This window comes from Vigna unguiculata, chromosome 9 (assembly GCF_037176805.1).
Source record: "Vigna unguiculata cultivar grain cowpea cultivar isolate G323 ecotype 2 chromosome 9, ASM3717680v1, whole genome shotgun sequence".
In the NCBI taxonomy this organism is placed as follows: Eukaryota; Viridiplantae; Streptophyta; class Magnoliopsida; order Fabales; family Fabaceae; genus Vigna; species Vigna unguiculata.
Window position 1 is genome coordinate 28976022 of NC_140800.1, and position 27300 is coordinate 29003321.

At 32.7% G+C, this 27300-nt stretch overlaps 2 protein-coding genes across 5 annotated transcripts; one reads left to right on the top strand and one right to left on the bottom strand.

Annotated features, from left to right (window-relative positions):
• The first annotated feature begins 1584 nt into the window (after window positions 1-1584).
• Window positions 1585-10398, top strand: LOC114163348 (auxilin-related protein 1-like). Of its 3 annotated transcripts, XR_003599405.2 has the most exons (9): window positions 1587-2464; window positions 4923-6561; window positions 6868-6979; window positions 7078-7178; window positions 7362-7427; window positions 7896-7985; window positions 8645-8821; window positions 9936-10031; window positions 10135-10398. XR_003599405.2 is itself a non-coding variant. In XM_085666859.1 (8 exons), the coding sequence occupies exons 1-8, from the start codon at window positions 1938-1940 to the stop codon at window positions 9972-9974; spliced, it is 2724 nt and encodes a 907-aa protein (XP_085522985.1). In that variant the 5' UTR covers window positions 1585-1937; the 3' UTR covers window positions 9975-10398. The 3 variants fall into 3 exon arrangements, 2 of the variants coding, with proteins under 2 accessions (XP_085522985.1, XP_027903407.2); XM_085666859.1 differs by having other exon boundaries at window positions 1585-2464; window positions 6895-6979; window positions 9936-10398; XM_028047606.2 differs by having other exon boundaries at window positions 1590-2464; window positions 9936-10398.
• A 186-nt stretch (window positions 10399-10584) lies between these two features.
• On the bottom strand, window positions 10585-18993 carry LOC114163349 (amino acid permease 3-like). 2 transcript variants are annotated; one of them, XM_028047608.2, is made up of 7 exons: window positions 18849-18993; window positions 16581-16696; window positions 16237-16470; window positions 15437-15530; window positions 11987-12201; window positions 11465-11604; window positions 10585-11362 (listed from the first exon to the last, which is right to left on the bottom strand). In XM_028047608.2, exons 2-7 carry the CDS (start codon window positions 16660-16662, stop codon window positions 10718-10720), a joined length of 1410 nt encoding a protein of 469 aa, XP_027903409.1. In that variant the 5' UTR covers window positions 16663-16696; window positions 18849-18993; the 3' UTR covers window positions 10585-10717. The 2 variants fall into 2 exon arrangements, with proteins under 2 accessions (XP_027903409.1, XP_027903408.1); XM_028047607.2 differs by lacking the exon at window positions 18849-18993 and having other exon boundaries at window positions 16581-17121.
• Window positions 18994-27300: the final 8307 nt, after the last annotated feature.

The window sequence follows — 27300 nt, forward strand, 5'->3', positions numbered from 1 at the left end:
GCAGGCTCTCGCTTAGGCAAGACTGCGACAGAGGGCCTGAGAAGTTTTGCGAAGGCTCGCTTAGGTGAGGCCATCTCGCCTGAGTGAGATGGTCTTTCGCTCAAAACACAACTCGTTCGCCTAAGCGAGTATTCGAGCAAAACTCCTGGGCGAGGTACTGCTACTCTCGCTTAGACGAGATGAGCTCGCCTGGGTGAAAATAACAGTTTCCTCCCACTATTCGATGCTTACAACCCAGAAACAACATACTCCCATACAGATCATTTAGACACGATTACATACACATCCCATATTATTTTATGCACGAAACAGATGGAACAAACCACAAACTTCAAATACAAACAAAAGGGTATAACTTCTCTTACCTAGAAAGAGGCTAATAACAGACTGTGACCCTTAAGCCAATGAACCCAACAGCTCCAAGAGCAGGTTTACGAACTCGAACAGCGACACAGAGAGAATAACAGGGTTACTACGGTGAACCCTAACAGAAACCACAAAAACAAACTTAGAAAGGAGGGAGTACGGTTCAAGGACCAACTTACGTGAGACGAGGTGAGCTTTTGAGCTAGCACGAACAAGAGGGAATCACCTAGCAGAGCTTCTGTTGATAGGGAAAGGGAAAGAGTAAGGTACTGCTTTCGCAAGAATGGCAGAAATGAGAGAGGTTAGGCTGTCTTAAGGGCTTTGGACATCCTATGGACCAGTCTTTAGGCCCAACAGATAGGGCTAGACACCTTTAAATTTTAGGAGAAAAAAAGATTTTATAAATTGTACCATGATCCTAATAAAAAAAGTTCATTACAAAGTCTATAAAAGATGGTAGGTTACATTCATTAATTACATATTTAATAATTGTGTATCTGGATTGAATTAACTTTGACCTCGAAGAACATACCTTGATCGATATTAAACATCAAATAAAATTTAAATTCAATAATTACCTTTAAATTATTTATTTTACGCAATTGTTTAAACCCAAAACACAAGTCTTTTTACACGGTTTATGTAAACAATTATTTTAATTTGTATTTTTTTTTTCAATTTTTTTATAAATTTTCCAAACTTACTTTAAATTAATGAGTTGAATTAATGTATTCCTCTCCTGCATGACTTTATTAAGTATTATTGTCTTCCACTAAAACTTGTTATTCTCTATAACAATAAACTAGAACTTAATCGAGTGCTAGTTTTTTCTGCTAAAACTTGTTCCTTTCTTTAAAAAAAAAAAATATAACTTATTATTCTACAAAACATAATTCTTTGTAAGAAAAATAATCCCCTTAACTAAAATATTTGGCAAAGAGGTTAGAAGAAACAAATGTGTTATACAGCAAGCTAGTGCATTTTTTTTAAAAGATAAACATGAAAGAACACACATAATAAGACAGATTTTTCTCTCTGTTTCCTTTTTTTTTTCTTAACCCTACCAATTTGTCATTCTAAAATCAATGTAGAAGAAGAGTTCAATTTTAAAAAAATTGACCGAAATAATATAAAATTTGAAATCCGAAGAACGTGTCATGCTTTCTTTCTTTCATTTCCCACTGACAAAGCAGAGAAATTTGTTTATCACAAGCCCAGGCAAGAATCCACAACATACATGATTCGATCCCAAAATAGTACGAAACAGAATTTGAGGAATACTCTGATGCAAATTCTTTAACACAAAGTGGGAAAAGCAGAACAAGTGAAGAGACAAAGCAAGAAGAAGACGACCTAAGTGAGCCAGTAGTAGCCAACAAGAAGCAGAAGAAGAAAGGAGAATAAATAAATAAAAAATGAATTTAAAAAAAGAGCGTTAAAGTGAAACGCAGGTTAATTTGTACCATTTTTTGTATCCTCTGTGACGTTCTCTCTTCACCGAACTCTCCCGCGGATCCACCACCGTACACGGAGGATACCATCGTACACCAGATCTTTCTCTGTCTCTCGAGATGAACGATTTCGATGGTCTCTTAACTACCGATTTCGGGTTCAAACCCCAAGGAAAATCGGCGCCAATGGCAGCATCTAAAGCTTCTTCCAACAATTCATCTTCTCTCAACTTCGATTTAGGTTCGCGATCCGCTCGAGCTTCCAATTCCTTGGCCGGCCACGACTCCGTCAACGCCGCTTCCTTTGACGATCTCTTCGGCGGCGGTGGCAAGTCAGACGCGTCCTACGACTTCGACTCCGTGTTTCGCGGCTCCGCTGATTTCCTCTCCAAGTCCGTTAACCTCCCGGCGCATGACAAACCGGTCTACGACAAACCGATGTATGACGACGACGACATTTTTGACGGCGTTCCCGGCCTCAAGAGCTCCTCCAAGTTCTCCTACGGCGACGTTTTCGCTCCGGCCGCGTTCGATGATCTTCTCGGCGGGCTAGGTAAATCGAAGCCTTCGGACAAGGAAGAGCGAGGTGTCGCGGATTTTGATGACTTGATCCCTGGATTCGGGAGCAGCAAGGCTTCCACTGACAGGTATGTTACGTGTCTGTAATGGAATCTATTTAATTTGAGTCAGTGAATGTTGTGTAGTAAAGAATTCAGGTTTATTTATTGATCTTTGAAACAATCTATTTGTGTGCTGAAAAGGCTTGGAGAACTGCGGTTGTGACGGTAATGCAATTGAGGAGAGAAAGAAGCTTTTGTTAAAAACTGTATAATTTATGGACCACTTGAAATAAAATACCAGAAAAACTATAGAGAGGGCCAGAAGAATTATAGGGAGGGAGTTTCAATTCAATTCAAGTTCTTCTTCCTTGTATAGTTGAATATAACATGCCGAGGGGTCTAAAGTTTTTTTGCAAAATATTGGTTCTTAGCTTGCTCCGGTAGTGAATTAAGTAATTTAAGAACATTAATAATGTCTGAGGATTGCTTTAAATTAACTTATGTAGTGAAGACAAACAATTGGGTATGGATTTTGGATTGTTTGTATATATGTGGAATATCCGAATATCATCTAGTGTCTTTTCATAGGCCATCGTTTAGAATTATTCCGTAACTTACGGATCACCCCCTTGAGTATAAAAGTTTGTTTCCAATGATATACTGAATATGCTAGAAAAAAATTATTTGCTTGCTGGTCTTCATTGCAAATGAACTTAGACTCGTAGTTCTCAAGCCTATATTGCTATCATTTCGTTTTGACTGCCTGAAATTGATTTTGATTGTTGGAGCTTGAAGTTGATAGAAGTATGCCTATGCTACTGGACTGATTTGGAGGGGAACGGGTTGCTTTTTTTTCCTCTGATTATGTATTTTTCTTCTATATTTGCACAGACTATCTGTTTGACAATGAGGATTCAGGTGTATTGTTTATAGGAGCTGACGATTGTAGGTTGTGCATTAATCTCTTAAATGCACTTTATATGTCTTGTGTATTTTGAAATATTAGGCTGAGGTTATTTGTTTGAATGATGTCAACTTTTTGCGGTAATCTATCAAGTTGTCATTTAAGGGTGCATGACATAGTTTGAAAGGTAAGGTGTAGTTAGTTGTACTTGCTGATTTCATTCATTAAAGTAGACAGTTGAATGAAGCTCAAAAATTAGTTTGGAAAAGGTACGAGATGTACCAATGAACTTATTTTATTCCGTGGTTTATTTTTGTGACATTTTCAAATTGGGTTGTGTGAAAACATTTTCATACATAGAGCATTAGTGATTCTATAAAATCGTTTACTTAAATTAATGCAAAAGTTTACGAACCTGCTAAGCATCCAAACACTGAGGGAACCTCCCCTCAAAAATTAGGTATTAAGTGGGGAGAACCAAATACTTAAATACTTATCTGAGCATCCATACTAGGTGATTGGACTCAGCATCCCATAACATCCAAATCTCTATTAGAACCCTTACACTCTGGGAGGATTAAGTTCTGTTAGGATTTAAGAAGGAACCTGGAGACTGATTGAAAGGATTGAACACAATCTGGGAACAAAAGTACTCCAAACCACCTCAAATGATTTCGTTATTTTTTAAGTCAGCAGTATGACCAGTGTCTCCTCTTTACCTGTATACAATTATTTCACTTAATGTCCTTTATTGTGTGACTACTCGTCTATTTAAAACATATTCAATTTTACAAATCCTGCGATTCAATATTAAAGTATAGATAGCCAAACATATAGCAGTATAACAAGACTTTGAGCTTGGTTGGTTCCTTGCAATAACCCTCAATGCCTTTGCCCATGTTAGCCACCTTTGTCTGTTTCTTATGTGTGACATCTTCATTATGTTCTCCATCATTTTGTAAGTTTCGAACCCAACCGTGGTATGATATTTTTTCCCATTTATTATAAGACCAAGTCATTTTCTCTCAATCTGGCTAAAATTGCTATCATACTCTGTCTTACGATGACTTAGTGACAGCCCTTTGTTTCTGAAGTGAAGTCTATCTGCAAAGCTCAAGTTCAGAGTTAACTGGTTTCCTCTAGCCATTATTTCACTAATTATTAATATAATCCTATCTAATTAGGGAACCAAACCATGATAAGATAAAAAAATAAGGTTACTATTCTAGAAGATAATCTATAGTTATTCTAAGATACGGTAAAATATTTCCATATATTTTGGCAATCTAACTGTCCTAAGTAACTGCCCCTTCCCCTCTCTCCTAAAAGGCTCAGTTTCCTTTTCTTATTTCTCAAGGGTGACGATTTCAATAGTAAACTTGGATATCTGGTTATAAGTTTCCTATGCTGTGCATTTTTATCTTTGAAGTTGATCCTTCATTTTATCTGGCTCATGATGGGATCAGGTCTAATGAAGGAGGGAGCATAGATGTTATGAATTTATTGTTACTTGCTTAGCATCTCATTTGGATAAATAAAAGTGAAGGAAATGAACATAATAGAAGGGACAACACAATCCCTTATCTTCTTCACATATCCTTGATGCATTGTAATCGTTTTTGCATATTGTTTTATTCACAGGACCGTCCCTAATATTGATTTGTCATCACAACCTACTATCAGTTCTTCTAAAATGGCTTCCGGTGAAACAGATGACCCTTTCAAAGTGTTTGATCCAACTTCAGCCCCAATGGATTCATCCTCAAAATACTTTACAGACCCATTGGAAGAAATTAGTAAATTTAGTAGTTCTAGAAGCACAAAAAATGGTAGTTTGTCAAATTCTAATGGTGAAGTATATGATGATATTGATCCCTTTGGTGGACTTGGAAATTCTGTGCCTTCATTCTCAGCAGAGAGAAATAGCACAAAGGGTAGCAGCTCCTCGAATACAACCAGTGATAAAGAATCAAATGGCGAATCATCTGTGAGGAGTCCTGAGAGACAAACACAAAACAAGATTCCTGTTGATAATGATCAGGAATTTCATCAGGCTGCATTTAACATGCCAACATATTCCTCCAATTCCTACAAACCATTTGGCGAAAGGTCTACTTCCCCTTCGCATGATAATGATGGTTTTAAACCTGCTAATACCCAAGCGGATATGACTCCGAAATATGAAGAGGAGTTTGAATCAAATGATGATATATGGCTGACGGTATCAGAGATTCCTCTTTTCACTCAGCCAACTGCTGCTCCACCACCTTCAAGACCTCCTCCTCCCCGACCAGTACATATCCCCAAGTCAGGAGGAGGTTCATCTGCTTCTGCCAATGTCAGAAAGAAGGATAGTGAATTTTCTTCTTTTCCAAGTTCCACTCAATTTTATCAGGGTCCTAAATCTACTCCTGCTGCAGCCAAATTATCTTCTGCATTTCAGTTTGATGAACTTGAAGAATTTGCCATGGGCAGGAGTCTTGGTAATGACAATGAACATGGAAATGGTCTTGCTGATAAAGAATTAGAGATGAACTCAGCTGCTGCAGCGATGAAAGTGGCTATGGATAAAGCTGAAGCTAAATTTAGGCACGCAAAGGAAGTTAGGGAGAGGGAAAATACGAAAGCTGTTAAAAGCAAGGAACCTGTGCAATTGGAAAAAGATGGCAGAACTGTGACAGAGGATGGAGGAAAACAGGAAAGGTTAGATCATGAACGGCAGCAAAAGGAGAGAGAGGAGAGAGAGCAAAGAAGACGTGAGAAGGAAATAGAAGAGAAAGAAAGAGAGCAACAGAGACTTGAGAGAGAAAGAGAAATGGCTAGACAGGCTGTAGAAAGAGCTACAAGAGAAGCCCGTGAAAGAGCAGCTGTTGAAGCTCGCCAAAGAGCTGAGAGGGCTGCTGTTGAGAAAGCTAATGCAGAAGCTAGGAAGCGTGCTGAAAGGGCTGCAGTTCAGAGGGCACAAGCTGAAGCCCGTGAAAGGGCTGCTGCTGAGGCAAAGGAAAGGGCTGAAAAGGCTGCTGCTGAGGCAAAGGAAAGGGAAGTGCGGGAACGAGCTGCAGCTGCAAGAGCTGAATCTGAAGCAAGAGGTAAACAAGAACGTGCTGCGGTCGAAAGGGCTGCTGCAGAGGCTCGAGAAAGAGCTGCTGTACAGGCTCGAGAAAGAGCTGCTGCTGCTGCAAGGATGAACCAACAACAAAATGACAATGATCTTGAATCATTCTTCAGCACAGGTGCACGAGCTAACAGTGCTCCCAGGCCTCCTAGGTCCAGCGCTTCAGTGAGTACCTATTTGTGCTAAACATCTTTTATACTAGTATGTAGTGGCCAGCTCCTGGCTTTGGTATTCTTTCCTTTTCTATCATAGAAAATTTATCCTCAAGGTCGGATGTCTTGTTTATTGGTTTGTTATTTTTTGTTCTTTTCCTTTCCATTTCAAATAAAAAAGAATTATAAAAAAATGACAAGTATTAAAAAATTTCCATGTTGCAAATAAAAACAGAGTGAACCAACATGCATGATCGTAATCCTAGCATTGTATTATTTTTTTTCTTTTAACTAGTGTAGCGGGCATCTTTGCTTTCAGGAACCTGTATTTGATGCCCAATTTCAGGCGAAAACTGCAGGTGTGTCTTCAAGCATGAAGAAAGCATCGTCATCTACTAATATTGCTGATGATCTCTCCTCAATTTTTGGAGGTTGGTTTATGTGTGAATATATATTCAAAATTCTCTGGAATTTTTGGGTCACTGTACTTACGGATGCTCCTTTTGTCCCTTTTTTCTATGGTTTGAAGCTGCTCCATCATCATCTGGAGCATTTCAGGAAGTTGATGGGGAAAGTGAAGAAAGACGAAAAGCCAGGTTGGAACGCCAGCAGAGGGCTCAGGAGCGTGCGGTATGCCATACTGTATTTTCTGCCTTGAATTGATTTCTTTTTCATTTTTGTGAAAGAATAGCTGATCAATGTACTATTTTAAAATCAACTTGACATTGAATTTATAGCTAAGTATGTGCATTCCTGAGAAATACTTTTGATTGTCTGTCTTTGTTGCTACTCATCATGGTCATTTTATACCAGGCTAAAGCATTGGCTGAGAAGAATCAACGGGACCTACAAACTCAAAGAGAGCAAGCTGAGAAACATGTAAGCAGTTTCTTTTCTTGTTTTCCTTTGAGAAACACTTACATTGCACTCACTGCTCATGCACAATATATATCCCTTCATTCTTGTTGGCTTCTTTATATCAGTGATGCAAAATACAAGAGTCAATTGATTATCCAACATTCTGATTTCCTATTAAATTGTGTTATCTTGTTTGTTGGATTCTAGTTTACATTAAAGCTGACAGCATGTTTGGTCTATTTTTCCCTTTAAAAATTTCCATAAACCTATGCCTATTTTCCATCCAAAACTTGTTTTATCAATTGGGACAATTGAGATGGGATATCTTCTCTTTTTTCTCACCTTTATATAATTTAACATACAATGAAGCGGATCTTTTTATGTAGGTGACAGTGGTTAGTCGGAATTTACTTCTTGTTGATTTTGCAGAGTTTTTATGGTGACATGTTTGTATATTATCATCTAATCTTATCTCTACGTTGATTTCAGAGGCTCGGTGAAACATTGGATTTCGAAATTAAGCGCTGGGCTGCAGGAAAAGAGGGGAACTTACGTGCTTTGCTTTCCACCTTACAATATGTATGTACTTTCTACACACACCTTGGAAAAGTCTCTGAATTTCTCTGTTATATGAACATCTGGAAGTTTGGTAGTTTATGCTATAACTTTATTTACTATATTAACTTATGAGCTCAACTTTTAAGATATGGCATGCTGGGTCTCATATGATCCAGTATACCTCCTATGGTTAGAAGAGTGGTGGATATTTGGTAACAGATTATTTTCAGAAAATGTTTTTTTAAGAAATTTCATTATAAGTTGGCAAAAATAAGCAATTTTTTCTTTAAGGCAAGTTGAACCAAGCATGCACCCATTCTATATTTCGGCACTGATTTTATTGGTTTCGTAAGTACTGCTCATTACAGGATCACCCAGTATTTCAATTTCCTTGTTTAATACTATTCATATTAGCATTTCCAATCAGATCGTTATTAATATGGGACATATTTTAACAAAAGTGGTTGATTTTGTACCACATTCGAATGATGTTCTTGTAATTACTATCTAATACATGAAAAACAATATTTCCAAAGTTTAACACTGAAAAGTTCCCACTTCTAAATCTTAGCAGACTATACTAATGGTCTCTTACTTTTTATTTTTTTGCAGGCATCAATATTTTTATCTATATTTGTGTTTTGTTGTGTTAACTTGTTTTCTTTACGAATGATGATCAGGTTCTGTGGCCTGAATGTGGTTGGCAGCCAGTTTCTTTGACTGATTTGATTACAGCGGCAGCTGTCCGAAAGGTTTACAGGAAAGCTACATTGTGCATTCATCCTGATAAAGTGCAACAGAAGGGTGCCACTATACAACAAAAATGTATTGCTGAGAAGGTTTTTGATCTACTCAAGGTATTTCAGGCCCTTTTATATCATTCATACGTACAGAATAATCTATGCTTCATTAAGAGAGGCCAATGGCAAATAAAAATTAGGCTGCTTTACTTCAAGTGAGTTCCAAATGTGGGTTTCCATTTAACATTTTTTGGTCCAATGAGATGCGTATATATAGGCTACTGTTAATAAAGATTAGCACTATATCATGTCATATATGATGGTGTGCATTCTGAAATAATGATTGAATTAATTTATTTATTTTATACATAGGCATCTCAGGTATTTTCTGTCATGTCTGCTTAGAAAATTCTATAAAAATATTAAAGCATTAATTATGTTTTTGAACGAGAAATTTGAGATAAATCTGTTTTTTCTCCTAAATTGAAAAAATGTTTAGTCCTTACAATTTCACAAAATATTATTAGAAGTGATGTGGCAATCAGAAGTGTACACGTGACAGATGTTGTGTCACATCACCACATATGTTAAATTTGTCTTTCTATAGAGACTAGGCATATTTTACGAAGTTGTGGAGTATAAAATGAATTTTTCAATATTTATTTTAAATTTTAGAGACTAAATATAATTAAGCCAGTAGAAAAACATGATATAACGGAATTTCTATTTTGTTCTACAACAGTTATCTGGGAGATTTGTTTCAATGATATTTGTTAATGACATCATTGTTGACAACTCGAAGTTGAATAGAGATTTTGGAAAGCAATGTTACGCATTGCTTAACACACTCTAATATTGAGTGGATATTCAAGAAATTCACCTAATAATAATAGAGGGAATGTTGTAATGGATGCAATTACTCTTAAAAAAAATGTTAGGCGTCTACCATTGCATTGCTAGATGTTGCTGTTAGTCCAGCCGGTGGGTGTTGCGTCATGTGTTGCTTGCACATCTAGGATTTTCATCTACATAGACAACGTTGAAGTAATGTATAATTGTCAATTAACTGTACTAAAACAAAAGGTTTTAGTCTCATGATGCTTCTGATGTACATGTATTAGTGTTAGGGGTACTTTCTTTTTCAGTTTATACTTGTGTGTAATCTAAATAAAAATAAATACTACTACATGCCTTAATTTTTTTTGCTGAAAAGTTTGGCAATTTATTACAGGAAGCATGGAATAAGTTCAATTCAGAGGAGCTTTTCTAATCTTTAGACGAACTGAACAACTTCAAGGCAGTTTTGTTCTGGCCACTCTGATGAAAGGTAACCACACCCCCGTTTCAGCTGCCTCTCCCACTGCTTATTTCTTTCGATTAAAGTTCTATGGCATCGATGATAAAAAAATCAATTTATCGTGTGGCATCAGGATGTCCAAAGGATACACGGGGAAGTAATTTGTAATCGATGTAATTTCCAGGGGGTTGTCGGGTTTACTATACCGATGCTTATGCAATATGTTCTGTTGTAAAATCTTTTCGTGGGCGTTTGTCAATTCAATTCATTATTTCGGTCGAGTGAGGAGATCTCACGAGCAGTCTGTTTTTAGTTAATTTTTTGAATTTTATTACTTGTGATATAGTATATAGTTTCCTGAATATAATATAATTCCAGTTGTGGATTGACATCAGAATGTGGTAAAGTTCATGCACTCCTTCGCTCGCAGAAGCTTGTTTATTTTGCAATAGCAGTTTTGATTTCAAAACCTCCCCGTAAGGTCTAAGTTTAAGGTTTATGTTTGTTGTCAGTTGTTGTAGAGTTTCGTATAATTTTCGTATTTCAGCAAGTTCTTACTATGTTTGATGAAAGGAAGAGGGGATTAGAAAATGTGTCGAACTTTTGCTTTATAGATGTGCAGCCAGGATGACATTGAAATAGCATTGCTGATAAGATAAAAGATATTAAACAACTACCATTGCCTTGAACAGTTTCTAGCATTGGCAAGGGTTTAATTAATAATCTACATGGAAAGGTTTGTATTTCTTTAGATCAACGACGATGCTGGCAATTGAGCCAATAGCAGCTGCAACTGATACTACTAGGCAGACAAAGCTTAATATTTGCATACCTATCCATCTCTGACTCCATTTTGGGATCTTCTTTTGTTTGATACTCATCTCTACTGGGAAGAAAACACTTAAAGGCCAAAACCCCAGTGCTCCAAGAAGTCCCAAGATGTCATTGAAGAATGGAAGCAACATTGCCACAATAGTGGTTATGATAACAAATACTGTTCTCCAAACTAATCTAAATGGGCTTAGATTGTAATGTGCAAAGCCAGGAATTGGAACTTTGTATTCTTTATCAACTTTGGGCCATCTTTTTGAAGCCCATTTCTCGACAAAGGCAAATAGTGGCTGAGCATAGACTTGGTATGCTCCAACAAGGTGAATTACGATAGCAGCATTAGCAATATCTACAAGCCAATATGGGTCGTAGAAACCAAAACCAGTTAGCAGGTTCCCAGGTGCGTCGTCCCCAAAAGCAGCGTAACCCATGAAACCACAAAGCATATAAAATGTTGTGGTTACACCAATACTTATCTTAGCGGCTTTCTTCATTGTCTTTGCCTCAGATGGTGGAGATTTTATAGTGTCCTGTGTAATCAACAATAATATTGCATTTAATTACTTTCCAATAAAATTTATTTTCTTCTTACACTTCATTCAATCAGGGAATATAAAAAATTAAGGGTGAACCTGAATTTCAATGAGGATTTGAGAATATGAATATGCAAAGGCTATGTCACCAAGACCTTGGAGAACCCCCCATACTTTATCAGTCTCTGAAACAGCTCCGATCCTTATTCCTGTGAGACTACCCTTGAAAGTACCCGTTTCTGTTCAAGAACCAATTAAACAAGAAATATTAGTTTCTTTTTTCCTTTTTCCTTTTTTCCTGGAAAAGTATGCTTTTGATAATTTCCTTTTTCTTTGTCAAAATTACCTTTGACTCTTGTACTTTTAAACTGATAAATCCAGTCTTCCAGTTTTTGAAAGCATGTATTTTTTCACCTTTTTATTTAAACTTAATATAATATGTGATATTAGTTTTTTTTTATATTTAAATTTTACATTTATCGTTATAAAATTAATGAAATAATGAAATTCATATTTCTTTTAAAAGTTTAAAGATTATTAAATCAATAACTAAAATAGAAGAACATTTAACTTCTTTTTTTAACACTGCTTCTATTAAACGAATAAAAGTAGTAATATAACCTGCAACTTTGGCAATTCCAAGAGCGAGGCCAATTATGGAATAGGCAAAGGACATGATTGCTGCAACTATGGATAGCCACCATGTCTTATGAAAATCTGGAATTTGGGAGAACACAATTTGGATTATGCCAAAACCGATCATGAATGGATTGCTCGAAACGAGGCATTTATCTTTTCTATCCGTGTAATGGAAACAGTTGGACCTTTTTATCGCCCTGTCAAAATCATAGCAGGTAAATGGAAACAAACCCATAATTAGACAACTCTGGTTAGAATTAATATTGCTAATGAGTAAGTAATAGCATCAGAAATCTACATATTGCACATTTTTTCGAAATAAAATTACTTTAAAAGGCTATAAATATTACTATTAGTATTGATTGTTTTGAGAAGCAAGTTTTACATCATTAAAGAAGCTAATAAAACATTTTAATAATGACTAAAAGTTATTCTTGTTAAAATTGTAGAAAAAAAAAGGGAAAATTATATAGGTTACAAGCTTCTTTTTGGTACAAATACAGTTTGGATGATAGTATCATATAAAGATTACTTAGCATGTCAATATTATTTGTTTCGTACATGAGAAAAAAAAATAAAACATTGTTTAATGATCACAAATACTCAGGTTAATATACTTAATCATACATTTATGATTTTCAATAAGTGTTAATTATTAAATAATAAAGTATAAATCATAAATTTGTATGTAGGATGAAAGATGTAAGTGTTTTGTTTAACAAAAGATATAATACACTGTGTTCTCTTCGTTTGGTCTGATAAACAAAATCTTAATGCACAAAGGTAAGTTAACGTTATATGTTATGAAATTTTTCATAAACTTATTGTTGTAAAAAATGTTTTCGTCTTCATGTCTACGAAAAAGATTTGGTAAAACTTTTGGCAACATAAATGATATTAGAATATGCTAAAGTTGTTTTTGTGTTAACATACATCTTGACATGTCTTATATAATTTTTGAAAAGACTATATGTCATGTGCAGTCTTATGTTTTACTCCAATTTGGATAAAATCTCTTTAATCTAAGGTTGAGTATGGATTGATTAAAATCCAGTCTAATAAAATAGATTGGATCTATAATTCAGATCCATTATAAGTAGATAAATTAAATTTGGATTTTTTTTAATAGAAATTAAAATGGATTAAATTCACTTTGCTAAAGATATTAAACCTAATGCGATCGATATGATATACTTAACTATTAAGTCCTCGATTCAACTTTTGACTCGGGCAGACTTGACTCAACCTTTGACTAGAGTCAACATAATTAGACCTTCTGTTAAAACTAACTAACTTAGGTTGACCTTTGATCGCGACATTCAGTTGGGGTTGACTCAACTCAACCTCTGATTGGAGTTGGCCAACTTAGGTCAACTTTCAGTCGGGGTTGATTCAGCTCAACTTTTGGTTGGGGCTGAGTTGGCTTGACCTTTGATTGGGACTAACTTGACATGACCTTCAACCAGGGTTGACTCGGCATGATCTTCGGTCAGGACCAACGCGACTTGACCTTCTATTGGGTGGTTTAACTCGACTTGACTTTAACTAGGGTCAGCTAGACTTGACAGTCGACTAGGATCAACTTGAATTGACATTCAATTAAGGCTAACTCTATTCAACCTTCGCCCTTTGGCTGGAGTCGACTTAACTTGACCTTCAACTTGACCTTCAGCTTGACCTTCAGTCAAAAGTGACTCAACTCAACCTTTGATCGAAACCAACTCAGCTTGAGCTTCAGCATATGCAAACTTAACTCTACCTAGGTTGATTTGGCTTGATCTTCATTTTGGGTGGGTTCAACTCAACGCTTGTCCCCAAGTTGACTTCACTCGACCTTAGACCTAGGCTAATTTAGGTTGACTTGGTCCTCAACTACATTAGCTCAACTTAGACGTACTTTTATTTTAGATTTTCAAAATCCATAAATTAATTCAATTTAAATCCAATTCAAACCTAATTAAGTTGATGATATTTAAAATCCAAAAATATATATTTGAATTTGGGATAAATCCATTTAAATGGACTTAAAGCTATAAATTTGGATTTTATATCGATTGGATCTTAAAATTTAAATTTTTTATCCGCCCTTTAAAAATATTAATGATGCATGAAATAACTTTAATGCTTAGCTACATCTTTGAAGTGAAACTTCTCGACAAGAAGAACTCTTTTCTCAACTCTCTATAAAGAGACTTCTAAATTGACAAAAAAGAACAAGTGATAAGGAGTTCTCAAGATGTTGTTAATATTGTTGCTCAAAGCTTTCTCTTCCACAAGTTTCACTAAAACACTGTTTGTGATCTTTAACATAGAAGAGAGTTTTAATGTTGTATTCGTGAAATAACGTTAATTCTCGTTTTAGCAGGCTAAATCCTATGATAATTAAGATCATTCCTTTCTTTTTAACGTTAATTCTCGTTTTAGTAGGCTAAATCCTATGATAATTAAGATCATTCCTTTCTTTTTAAAATCCCTTAGCTAGAAGTATAGGCATTTAAAAAAAAAAAAACTTAAGTATTAGTTAAGAGTGACTATATTTCAAACAATATTAAAGTTTTTTTAATTAATAATGGTTGCATTCTCAAAAGATACTCTAGATTTTTAAAAGGTGTATATTCAAACAATATTTAGGTTATCTAGTTAGAAGTGATTGAATTTTTAATTAATATTTTTTTTAACTTCAAAATGTTAGTCTAACTAATAGAATTTGATCAAGAACTGCATTTATAAACATATAAGTGTAATAAATAATCTAAAATATAAATTATTTCTTTACCTTAAACTCGTTTAAATTGTATGTTACTAAATCTACCCATAACAAGGAAAGAAGTTTTTAAAAAGATGAATTTTTATAAATAATTTTCATAGACTGTCACATTAAAAATTGTGTTTATTGTATCTGTTATCACTCTATCATATATAACTTTGCAAAAATTACAAAAAATTTCGACTCATAATTCAATCCTATCTTCTTTTATATCTATCATACTTTTGCACAAAAATACTTTATTAATAAACGCATGTATATTAATTAATAAATCATAATGTTTTAAATACATATAATAAAAAAAATGTAACTTTAGCCTTTGTGAATTAATTTAAAATATTCAACCAAAGTAGAATTAAATTAAAATATATATTTGTTCAAATCTTATTTAAAAGTTATTTGTAATTCAATATTCATATTTGAAATCTATCAATGACAACATGAAAATTGACTCTCTGAATAGCCTCATTAGATAGCATGAAGAAAATGGTCAATTTGTATATGAAAATTCGAACGTGTCTATAAATTTAGCTTTTATTTTTGTTAAATCTGTGAAAACTTGAATCTCGAGATCATTTGAAAATAAAATTCTTTAGTAGATACCTTTGGTGAAAAGATAAATTTCAATGATTTATGATTTGAAGATAATGTAAGTGCTGACTCACATCATGCTAATAGAAGCTGCAATTGTGTATCCTACAGCGGTGCCGTAAAGATTTGCGTACTGAACTATCCCACAAAACAGATCATGGCGCCGGCCTGCAAAATCGATGATAACAATTCACCTTATTTTTGGCATTTTGAAAAGTCAAATATTATTTGAACTACTACAAGTCAATAATGACAGCACAAGGTTCTCCTTTCGACTTTAAGGTGTATGTTCTAATTTCATGTTTGTGTGTGACAGAGTGTATACTAAAACAAGAAAAAAAGATAGAATAATATATAATGAGACAATCAGTCAAATTACGAAATTGATATAGAAAAATCTTCGTCCACATAAAATATTTCAACAAATTCAACCAACAAACGTGTGCCTTTGAAACTTCAAGTCAACAAGCAATCAATCATGCTGGTATAGTCAGAAAGGAAGGGTCATGATTACCAAAGAAAGAAAATATATGTGAAACCAATTTTCAGTCAGGACTTATTGAGAAAAGATGAGAAAAATATAAGTAATATTATGACAGAAAAGAAATAAAAAGGATTATAAGTGCCAACAGTGATATAAAATGTTCAAATATCATTACTCAGTACAGTAAAACATCATGTCACATACAAAAAAAAAATCATATTTTTTAAAAATTTGAAAAATAAAAATGTTTATAAGAATACGATCATAAATTAATGGTTAGGGGAGTAGAAAGTACAACACGATTTGTCTTTTCATATTTAAATATTTTGAAAAAGAAGGCATATGATAATAATGGTACAATTACTCATAATAAATGTGAACTTTTGTTACCAAGAATGGTTTGAACCGCATCCATGAAAGTATAGTTTCTCTTCCCAGAAACGGGATCACCACTGCGATAACAATCAGCGAGAAGCGCCGACGTATAAAGCGTAACAACACTGAAGAAGATCATAACGGCAGGCCCAACAACCCAACCCATTTGAGCCATGGCCCATGCTAAAGACAACACTCCCGAACCCACCACTGCTGTTATTATGTGGGAGCTTGTAGTCCAAACGGTCCCTATCTCATAATCAAAATAACCAACCCATCAAATATTATATCATACAATATGTAAATTATCACCACAATCAAATAAAACAAAGTCCAAATTGATTAAATCAAACGGGTACCTGTTCGTTTAACATGACCATCATCATCGTAGAATTTGGAGTCAGTTTGTGAAGAAACACCATCTATGGAGTGAGCCTCCATGCCAAAACCTTGATGATGGTGGCTAAGGTTGTTTCTGGAAGCGTATTCAACCATGTGTTATGGACCAGAGAGAAAATAAAATATAGTATATAATAAAACTGTGAGGGTGTTGCTGATAGAATTGAAGATATAGTGGTCGTGTTTTGTTCGTGACAACAATAATGGAGTTTGGGTTCACGAATCAAAAACAACACGCGTGCCCAAAGAAAGAGGAAGGTACAAACACTATTGTGTGCACCACCACTGTTTAGGAGCGATCCAAATCGACACAAATCAAATCAGTGATATATTCGTAGCGTGTTTGCCTTCAAAATGGGGAGTATTTATAAGGTTTAATATAATTCTTACAAAATTCAATTACTCACCACCATTCATTCAAAGGTATATGTTATCAGAAGAAATAATAATTAAATCTACCGAAAGAAATAAGTATATCTACAGTTGTCTTCCTCATTTTTCAAATTAAAAAAACGTGAATTGTAACGATGGATTTGATTCTATTTGCTGGGTTTATTTAATTTAAAAACTTACAGCTTTTAAGCTATTAAGTTTAATTATTATTTAATTATTATATAAGTGACGGCAATCTTCTTTTTTTAGGATGAACGCTCAAGTTCATCCTTTAATATAAAATAAATTTATTCTAACAAGAATTGTAGTTGCTATCAAATTACTATTAAACTACTTAAAAATGTCTATTTTTACATATAATATATACATGCCTCAAAGAGTGCTACAAATCTTAGATCAAGAAATAAGTTTTACCTATTAAGTCTGTGAAGATGGTATTAAAATTTTCACATAAAAAAAAGAAAAAGTTTAATTTATAATATATATATATATATATATATATATATATATATATTCTATTTTGTAAAAATAAGACTTAAACTTATTTTCCAATAAAATCAATTTTGTAAAGCCAAATATTTTCTTAATTCAAATCCAGAAAATATTACTAAAACAGGTAAACGTTAAAACAAAACATTATTACAACGTATTAAAAATAACTATAAACATATTAATTTTAAATAATTTTATGAAAATAATATCACCTCTTCAAAATATACATTACTTTGACTTGGAACGAGTCAACAGTTAGTTTGAAAATATATTAAAGAATAATATTTAATTAAAAAGTAAGGAAATTAATTATTGTGAAATTCTGTAGAATAACTAATACTGCATATATTTAATTATGTAAAAGCATACAGAGACATTCGAATCGGGTACTAGTTTAAATAATAGTAGGAAAAGTATCATTTGAGAAAGCTTTTATCTTTTTTAAATATCTTTTAACAAAAAGTGTTTTTTCGAAAGCGATTAACTGAAATAAGCACAACACATTAAAGTAAAGTTTTCTGTTCCACACTCAATTAGTGAAGAAGAATCATTAAATTTTCCCAGTTTCTGGTGGTTTTTCAATGTATTTTGGTCAATATACCATAGGGGGAAAAAACAAGTTGATTTTCAAGTAGACTACAGAATCAATATATTCCTAAAACTTATGTGGCCGAAACTAACCCCTTTTCCCGGTGTGTGCAGCATAATCCCATACTCTTTAGTTATAATTGCTGAATGCTTTTCAAGCTTTGAACACACAAAAAATACACACATCTTTCAACATTATCTTCTTAAAATATATTAGAAAAATAAGGGGAATAAACACAGCACCACCGATAACAAACGCATTATTCTAATTCAAAGAGAAATGAATCTTTGAATATTCTTCTAACATTGGATGGTTGTGGTTATTGGTTTTATTCGCTGTTCATAACAAGTTGTCCCAACAATTCATTTTCTCCTTCAACACTCGTTTGCCTGGCAGATTTTTCCAAACAGAACACAGATTGTGGAATATTGAATCGACGTACTCGCCATCAATTTCCCAACACTCGTTTCCACAGTATAAAACACTCTCAAAAAGTTCTTGTTTCTGAACCAAACAGACCCTATCTTAAATTTAGGGGTACTATCATTTAAGCATACTGCATAGATATTTCTATCAGTATTGAGCAAATAAATATTCAGATTCAGCTAAATCCGAAACGCGAACAGAAACAAAGGCATTTGTTCAAATTAAGAGCACAGATAGTAGAAACGAAATCACCGATGGCAAAAGTAAAATGCATCAAATTCAATTGCAAGCGCCAAAATGAAAAAGAATCGGAAGCAGTTAACATTACTTGATTGAGGAACCAAAAGAGAGGGTTTGTTGCTGCTCTTGGTGTGAGGAGTGAGTGAGAATTTTTTTGGTCAAAATTTGAACACAAATGCAAATCCATTTAGAAGCTATTTCTTATACTTATAGCTCAACTTTGTATTCGGTTCAATTTCTACGTGTGGGACAGTGACCGTTCACTGTGCACAACCGTATATACATTTTCTTACAAAAAAATAAAAAATAGACGTACACTGTATCTTAATTATTTTATTAATTAAACATCATTGATAATTAATCATACAAATTATTATTTAATCTTTATACTTGGTAGTAATGCTTAACTATGGCAGTTGTTTTGTCAATTACATTAACGCTTTCAAAATTTAAGCAATTGTATAAAACAAATCCATTAAAGATAATAGTGAATGTTTCCATCATTATTAAAAAAATGTGTTGTATTAAATATGATATTAATTAATTGAATTTGAAATTCAAGAGGAAGTTTTCCGATAATAATAATTTCAGTGTCCAAATTAAGTATATATTGAAAGAAGATTCATGGAATGATTTTAAATCATGGATTTTTTTTACAAGATTAAAAGAAGTTTAGGGTTTAATAAAATTTCTATGTAATTGCAATGATGTTTATCATAAACTTATTTGAATCGATGAAAAAAAAAATCAGTTTTTAATAAATTACTATTTGGTTAAATAAAAAGATTGAAACGCGTGGCAAAAGTTTATGAAGTACTCGTGATGAATTGATTGAACTTAAAATCTGTATGGAATGAAGGATAAGATTGAACAAAAATTTATTCATAGGAATTAGCATAAAGCAGCTTCTAGCATTTTACGCGTTTTTCAAAATAAAAACGTGGGGTTGAGCTATTTGATGTGGGAATCAGACAAAAGTGTTTGTTGGTTCTATTTCAATACCCTCTGTTTTTTTTCTTCTTTTTTTCAGCAGAAAGCTTCATTTTTATTTTAGGGATATTAAATTACTATGAGAATAGAAAGAAAGAAAAAAGTTAGAAACATGAGGGTCTGTTTGTATTTTTTTAATTTACTTTTTGTTTTCAAATATTTGTATGAAACCATTAAAACATGAAATATAATAAGAAATAAACAGAAGGGAAGTATGAACAATCATATCCTAAAATATTCCCGTTTAGTCTGTGAAAGAAATAAGAAAAAAAGATAGTGCAGGATAACAGAGCATCTCTAATAGAGGAAAATGGAATTTTATTTCCTATCTTTTTTTAAATTTAAATATTTTCTCTAACCAACAAATTTTAATGATAAATAATTTAACATTAATTAAAATTTGTTATAAATAATACTAAACCATTTTAATAACTATGCATTACCAAAAGTTTTCTATTTTTAGCTTTTCACTTATTTCTTTGAGTAAAATAGTGTATTAACTCACTGTAAAATGAATGTATTACCAGTTAATAAGTCCCTAACGATAAAAAAAAATTGAGTTTTAATACTTAGGATTTTAAAAGTCATATAATAATGATTTTTAATTAGGAAATTGTGTGAAACCTTTTACAATAATAATACACATTAACTAAGTTCCAATCCACTTTTTCAATTGTGTTGAAAATGATCGATCTAATTTTGCACCTATTTCTCAAGCGGTGCACAGTCATTTTATTAAGAATTAATCTAAAATATCTTACATTATTTTTTGCGAAACAAATCTTTAAACAAAGTCATTTTCTTAGTTGAATTGATAATTTATGAATTATTAACTTTATACATTAGCAACTATTCCATGATTAATAGGGACAATTTTATAATATATTTAATATTATTAATTGAATTAATCATTTTTTTTTATTTTCATTAAAATTAAAGTTGGTTTGACATAGAGTTTCAATATCAACCAGGAAGCTGTGGTCTCGAAACTAGCGCAAAGGCTACTGAAAGTTCATTAAGACGTGAAACCAATATAAATTTGTAATTTTTAAAGTATGGTATACTTGAAAGATACGTTTACAATAGTTATTTTTAAGCTATATTTGTTTCTTTTTTTGTCAGACCTTTTTAAATAATTGAATTTTTGAAAAATAAATAAAATACATTTACTATTGATTTAAATTACAGCAACTTTTTATTATTTCTGTGGGACCTAAAATAAAAGTTATGTCTAGTCCCAAAACCAATTTACACATTAATTTTCTTTTACAAAAATTAATTAGTTATGAGTTATTTTTCTGAGTTCAATGAATATTACTACAAAATGAAATGTACTAATGTCTTAAATTCTTTGACTGTCTAACTCTGGTAAGCATTACTTGCTCTGACTTTTCCCATACACATCACAATAAAGTCAAGGAAAATTATAGAAAAAATGTTAATTAATTAATTGGTTTTGCAAAAATAAAAACAATAAAGGGACATTTTATGTGGTGCATGTTATACACTTTCACCTTACATTTATTTATTTTTGTGGACCACAACACATTGAAAATTAGTGTAACATTTTGACTAAATTAGTATATATGTTCCCTAAATTTGTGTTTGAACCAAAGTGTTAATTGGAATACATCCAAACATTACAAAAATGTAGCGAAAACTCTATAAATATTATTAAATAAATTAAGGTTAAATTACTTTTTTGTCCCTCTATTATAAAATTTCAGTTTGATCCTCAAGTTTTTTGTTGTCTCAATTTGGTTCTCATTTTCTTAAAAATGACTCAATTTGGTCTTCACCGTTAACTTTGACCAAACGGTGTTAAGTCAACGCCATGTGTCAATTTCTGGTTTTTATGAATTTTTTTTTTATTTTTTATTTTTGACACGTGTCACTTTACAATTGTGCCACGTGTCAAAGTAATACAATTTGATCCTTATATTTATTTTTAGTTTCAATTTAGTCTCAATTTTTGTAAAAATGAAGCAATATTATCCTCCTTAGATTGAGACTCAATTTAATATTTGTATACAACTTAAGATATTCTTAATAAAATTGATGTTTTTATTAAATATTTGTAGAAATATTTTTAAATAAGTTTTTTTTTTAGTTTTATTATTAAACAAAGTTAAACCCCAAACTTAATTTCAAAAGTTAATAATTTTGTCATCATATATAAAGGCATCAAGTGTATCATATTATACAAACTTAGTAAAAATTAAAAATCAAATAACTTGTCACACATAAGTTTAGGAACTAAATTTCAAGTTCAAAACAAAATCAAAGTCTAATATTTTGTGTAGAATTTAAAGTTAATTTAAAATATTTATAAAAATATTTAATAAAAACATTAATTTTAGTAAGAATATCACCATAAAATTTATAAAAAAAGTAAATTTAGTGTCAATTCTAGGACGAACAATATTGCTTTATTTTTACAAAAATTGGGACTAAATTGAAACTAAAAACAAATATAGGGACCAAATTAAGTCACTTTGACACGTGACACAACTGTGAAGTGACACGTGTCAAAAAAAAAATATTTAAAAAATATTTAAAAAATAAAAAAAACTAGAAATTGACACGTGACGTTGACTTTAACATTATTTGGTCAAAGTTAACGGTGAAGACTAAATTGAGTCATTTTTTAAAAAATAAGGACCAAATTGAGACAACGAAAAGTTTGAGGATCAAACTGAAATTTCATGACAAATAAAGGGATCAAAAGACTAATTTAACCATAAATTAAATAGTGAATTTATCGAAAATTGACTAGTTAATCAAGTTGAAATAGTAAATTAAATAATTCAAATTTTTGGTTAAACGAAAATCATTTGCTGAGGTGCAATTCTAAAAGAATAAGTGGAGACGATGGGGACATACATTACAATTTTTTTTCTTTTTCAAAACCATAATACTTTAGTTTAAATAATAGACTTTGTTGATTAAATTAGTATAATTATTGGTTAAAGTTATATTTAAATTATTATGTAAGTCGTAACATATAATAAATATATATATATATATATATATATATATATATATTGTCAAATCTCAAATAAAAAAATTATGTTGTTAAAAAATCATTTTTAAAAAAAAGATATAAATAATTAAATTGACGAGGGGTAATTTATTTTGATCCTAATGTTACTTATTTTGAACCTAAGAAAAAGTGCTTTGGAGGGTGTACCTTACATGATCATTATTGAAGAAAAACATGACATCATTTGCAGACACCCCCAGCAAGATGCCATACCTTGTCAAGCTAACAAACCAATGTTTTTTTACCATTTCTGTTTGTTTGGGATATTCATGCATTCACCATTTCTGTTTTTTTACAACATACAATTACAGCACATGTTCTGACCAGGTTTAAGTTTGGCCTTTCCTTTCTCTATTCATTGTAAACAATGTCTTATTCTATTCAATTTTGGGACCACCCTCTGCTTCTCTATTATTCTATTAGTCACAACTCTTACCTTCGTTCAGGTCACGTGTGCCATTCTTGTGTAAACCGCGTGAGTTGTTTCGCACACCATTTCTTATATTTTTGTTTCCTTCTGCAGCACCTGCCACCCCTCTTTCTTACCTGTGTTACTCTAATTGCTTGCCAAATGAGTGTGCTATCCAATGTTCAGAGGCTCCTGTTCAATTCAACAGTTTTAATCATGGAATTGAAAATGAAAGCATGAAGTCTCAATCTCTCTTTTTTTTTTTTAATCAAACTAGTATTTTTACCTGTGGATCGTGCAGGTTTTTCTTTAGAGTTTTATTCATTATTACTAAAATATAGTTTTAATTATATCTTAAAGATTATAAAAATTATGAGATATATTTAAATCAGAAATGTTGAAGATAACAAAAAATAACAAATAACAACGGAAGCAAAATTCAAATTAAATTTTTTCTATATAGATATGGGATGCACAAAAACACACAAGGAAGACATTAGAGACACCAAAAACATTTTAACATAAAACAACATCGGTATGAAGAAGAAACCCCTGGGTTGTGGTTCAATAAAAACTTCTAATAATAATTACTGAATACATTATAAATTCTCTTTGAGTTTCTATGAATCAACAAAAAAATATTATCTTCACCAATAAGATGGACAACAATAAAAGAATATTTCAGTGGATACTTAACTAAGCAAAAAAAAGAACCTTAGTATATGAGTTGTGGTATAAACATTTTCTTCAAGCTAGCTTCTTTGTATAGATATACACATGATACATTTTTTTTTTGTTTAATCACACGGAAAGTCCCTGTTTTCGTTACAAAATCTCAATTGGGTCATCAACTTCTAAATTATCTCAATTAGGTCCTATTTTTTTAAAATTTGTTCCAATTTGATACTTTCCGTTAGGGTATCATTGACGATGTTAAATGTGTATTACGTGTCAGCTCGTAGTTTTTTTGATTTTTTTTAATTTTTAATTTCTTTTCTTAATAAAACAGCTGACACGTACCAAAATAGGGTTTTGCCACGTGTCACCTTGTAGTTTTTTTTAAATTTTTTTTAAATTAAAAAAATGTCACGTGTCAAATTATAATTACACCACCACCAGTGCAGGGAGGGACTTTGGCAGCGGTTGTTTTTAATATTCTGCACCGGTTCCCAGACCGAAACATATTGGGACGAGGCCAAAAGGAGAACTCTTTTGGCCTCGATTTTGAACCGAAGCCGTAGAGCACCCTTCTGCTTCGGTTCGAAAGCACCTGAAGCCATATATCTTCACCTTTCTGCTTCGGTTCAAGCCTACCCGAAGCCATATATCTAGCCTTCTGCTTCGGGTTACTTGCAACCGAAGCCATATGTGCCATTAATTTTTAATTTGTTAAAAAATTTGACCATCTTTTGGCCTCGGTTTTGGTTTCACCTGAGGCCATATATAGCCTTTTTGCCTCAGTTCTGGTAAGAATCGAGGCCTAATATAGTATTTTTCTTTTAAAATACAGTTTCTGTTTTGGTGTTATTCCCACATTTAAACCTGCAAATTTTGTTCAGCACCGAGCACATACCATAACATAATACTTTATAACACATCCACAATTCAAATTCATTTAAAAGACAATTACAAATCATTTACAATCCAAATACATGTCCTAATCAATAGTATTGTACATTTCAATTATATATTTGGCACATGTTATCCTACCAAACTTTATGGATTTTGTGGGAATTGCGGTAGGACTCTTGAATGTCTACAAAATAATAGATTAAGTTAAGTTAGTATATAAAAAGGCAATATTGCAAAGTATTCGTTTTAATTCAAATATATATTATCGTTTCCCAATTGTTGTAATACGAGCGCACACAACGGTTGTCATCCATTGCATTATATAATAACCGCACTCATATGAGTCAGTTTGTCTATTACACTACATTGTATCAACAACATTACAATTAATTAAGGAAGAAAATCAAGCAAACAATTATAAAGATATGGATAGAAATATCAAACCAAGAGGGAACACCATACAAGACATTTTGCCTTAGCCGTTGATCTCCCTAACAACATGTTATGTGCAACAATTGAACTATGATATAAGGAATAAGTTAGGATATTTTTATATAACATGTCATATTCATAAGATTTATATTGAGGTTCTTACCAATCTATCACTTGTCTAAGATGGTTGGGGGGAGGGCGATGCAAAGAGCAAAACCACACAGCAAGGTTCTCCCTTAGGGAAACCACAAGTAAATGCCAATGACGCCTGATAAGAAAATAAATTCGTTGTTATGCATTAAAATGTCTGATTATATTCATAAGTTAACAAAAATGACTTACCCAGCAACATAAGGGACAAAATAAATTTCTTTTCTGCGTTGAAAGCATTTGGTCACATATGCTTGGATGTCATCAAACTTGTTGCCTTCATGAGTGAGTTGGAGGTCTATAAACCCATATATATCATTCAACCCCATAGTTTCAGTGACACCAAACAGATACCTAAACATAAAATTGATTTGATATAAGTAAATAGATAAATATATCAAATAACTATATATAATGACTAAAAGACTTACATAATCCATAACTGAATAATGGTAATATTGAGTTCCTCTTGTCCCTGTGCAAGCTCCAAGACATATTGGAAATGCAAGTAAAGTGGGATTTCAAGGTCTCTCCCAAAAATGTTAGAATCCCGAGGAACCTGCATCGGCTTATCATCTATGATGTGAGCAAGTTGTAGTAATGCACCAAGAGGATCTTCCAAAGAGAGAGGAATCTTTCTTTGGTTGAGGATTTTCCTATATTGATGCAATTTCAGATGAAATGAAATATAATTTAAATTTGAATATAATAAACATGTAAACTTAAAAATTTAGTATATTGGTGGATTTAACAGTCTGTACCGGGGGGTCAGAAACAACCAAATCTCTAGGCCAGGCGAGGAAACATTGGAATGCAAAAGCCACAGTATATACCTCATCTGTTGGCACAAGAACTAAAGCAAACGGCACAAGAACCTCCTCTACTGTGACCTTAACATCATCCTTTAATAACTCCATGCCATGAAGAATTGTGGCTGCCTCAAATACTTTTCCACGAGCCACTAGTGTCTTCTTTGTACCATCCCAAATATATAGCTGACATGGATGAGTGTCATCCATGTCATCCCTAGGTGGAGTTGAACAACTCTTGAACTCCACATATTCTTGTACAGTCAAAAAGGGCCCCTTTCCGCTTCTACCTGTTAGAGTCAACGATTTATTGATGTTATTCAATTACTTTATTAAATATCATTTATTCAATTCACAACTTATAAAAAACAAATTTACCCGTGGGAGGCACAAATGGGTCTAGTTCTGGCAGAGGATCCACTGGCGAACGAATGTCATAATGCTCAAATTGGCGCATAAGTTCTTGTCTCACCTGCGTAGTGATCATTTCCTTCATTCTTTCTTCATAATCAGCATCATGACTGCATGAAGACTGATGAGAGGAGGAACCAAAAAATTGGCGTATACCAACTCCTGATCCAACACCATGCACACGTCCAGGATGCTCAGGCCGTCCAATTGCTGCAGCAAGTATGTCATGACGACCTTCTGGAATAAATCCTCCTTGGGAGCTCTGCTCAACCAAAGAATCCTGCAATGTAACAAAAATATTTATAAAAAAAATACAATATAAAACATGAACGAGCTATTTAGACAAGAATTGTATCTTACAATTTTCTCAGAGATTTCCCGTGCAGATTCAGAAGTGTAGTTGCAAATTCATACATAAAGTTATTGATTGGTCATATGTATATTCCTTCATCGTGATCTTCTCGAATTACATGTACATCATCAACTAGATGGATTTCATCAACATTTATCATTCTTCTAAATGGGTGGGTGACAACAATATTAAGATCACTCATATTCTCTTCATTAGGATGAACATGTTTTTTTTTCCATGAAGAGCGACAAACCAATGTTCAGACGCAAGATCTTTAACATAGAAAACCTGAGATGCTTGTTGTGCCATGATAAATGGCTCGTCTCGATAACCCACCTTTCGAAAATCAACTAGAGTCATTCCTGATTCATC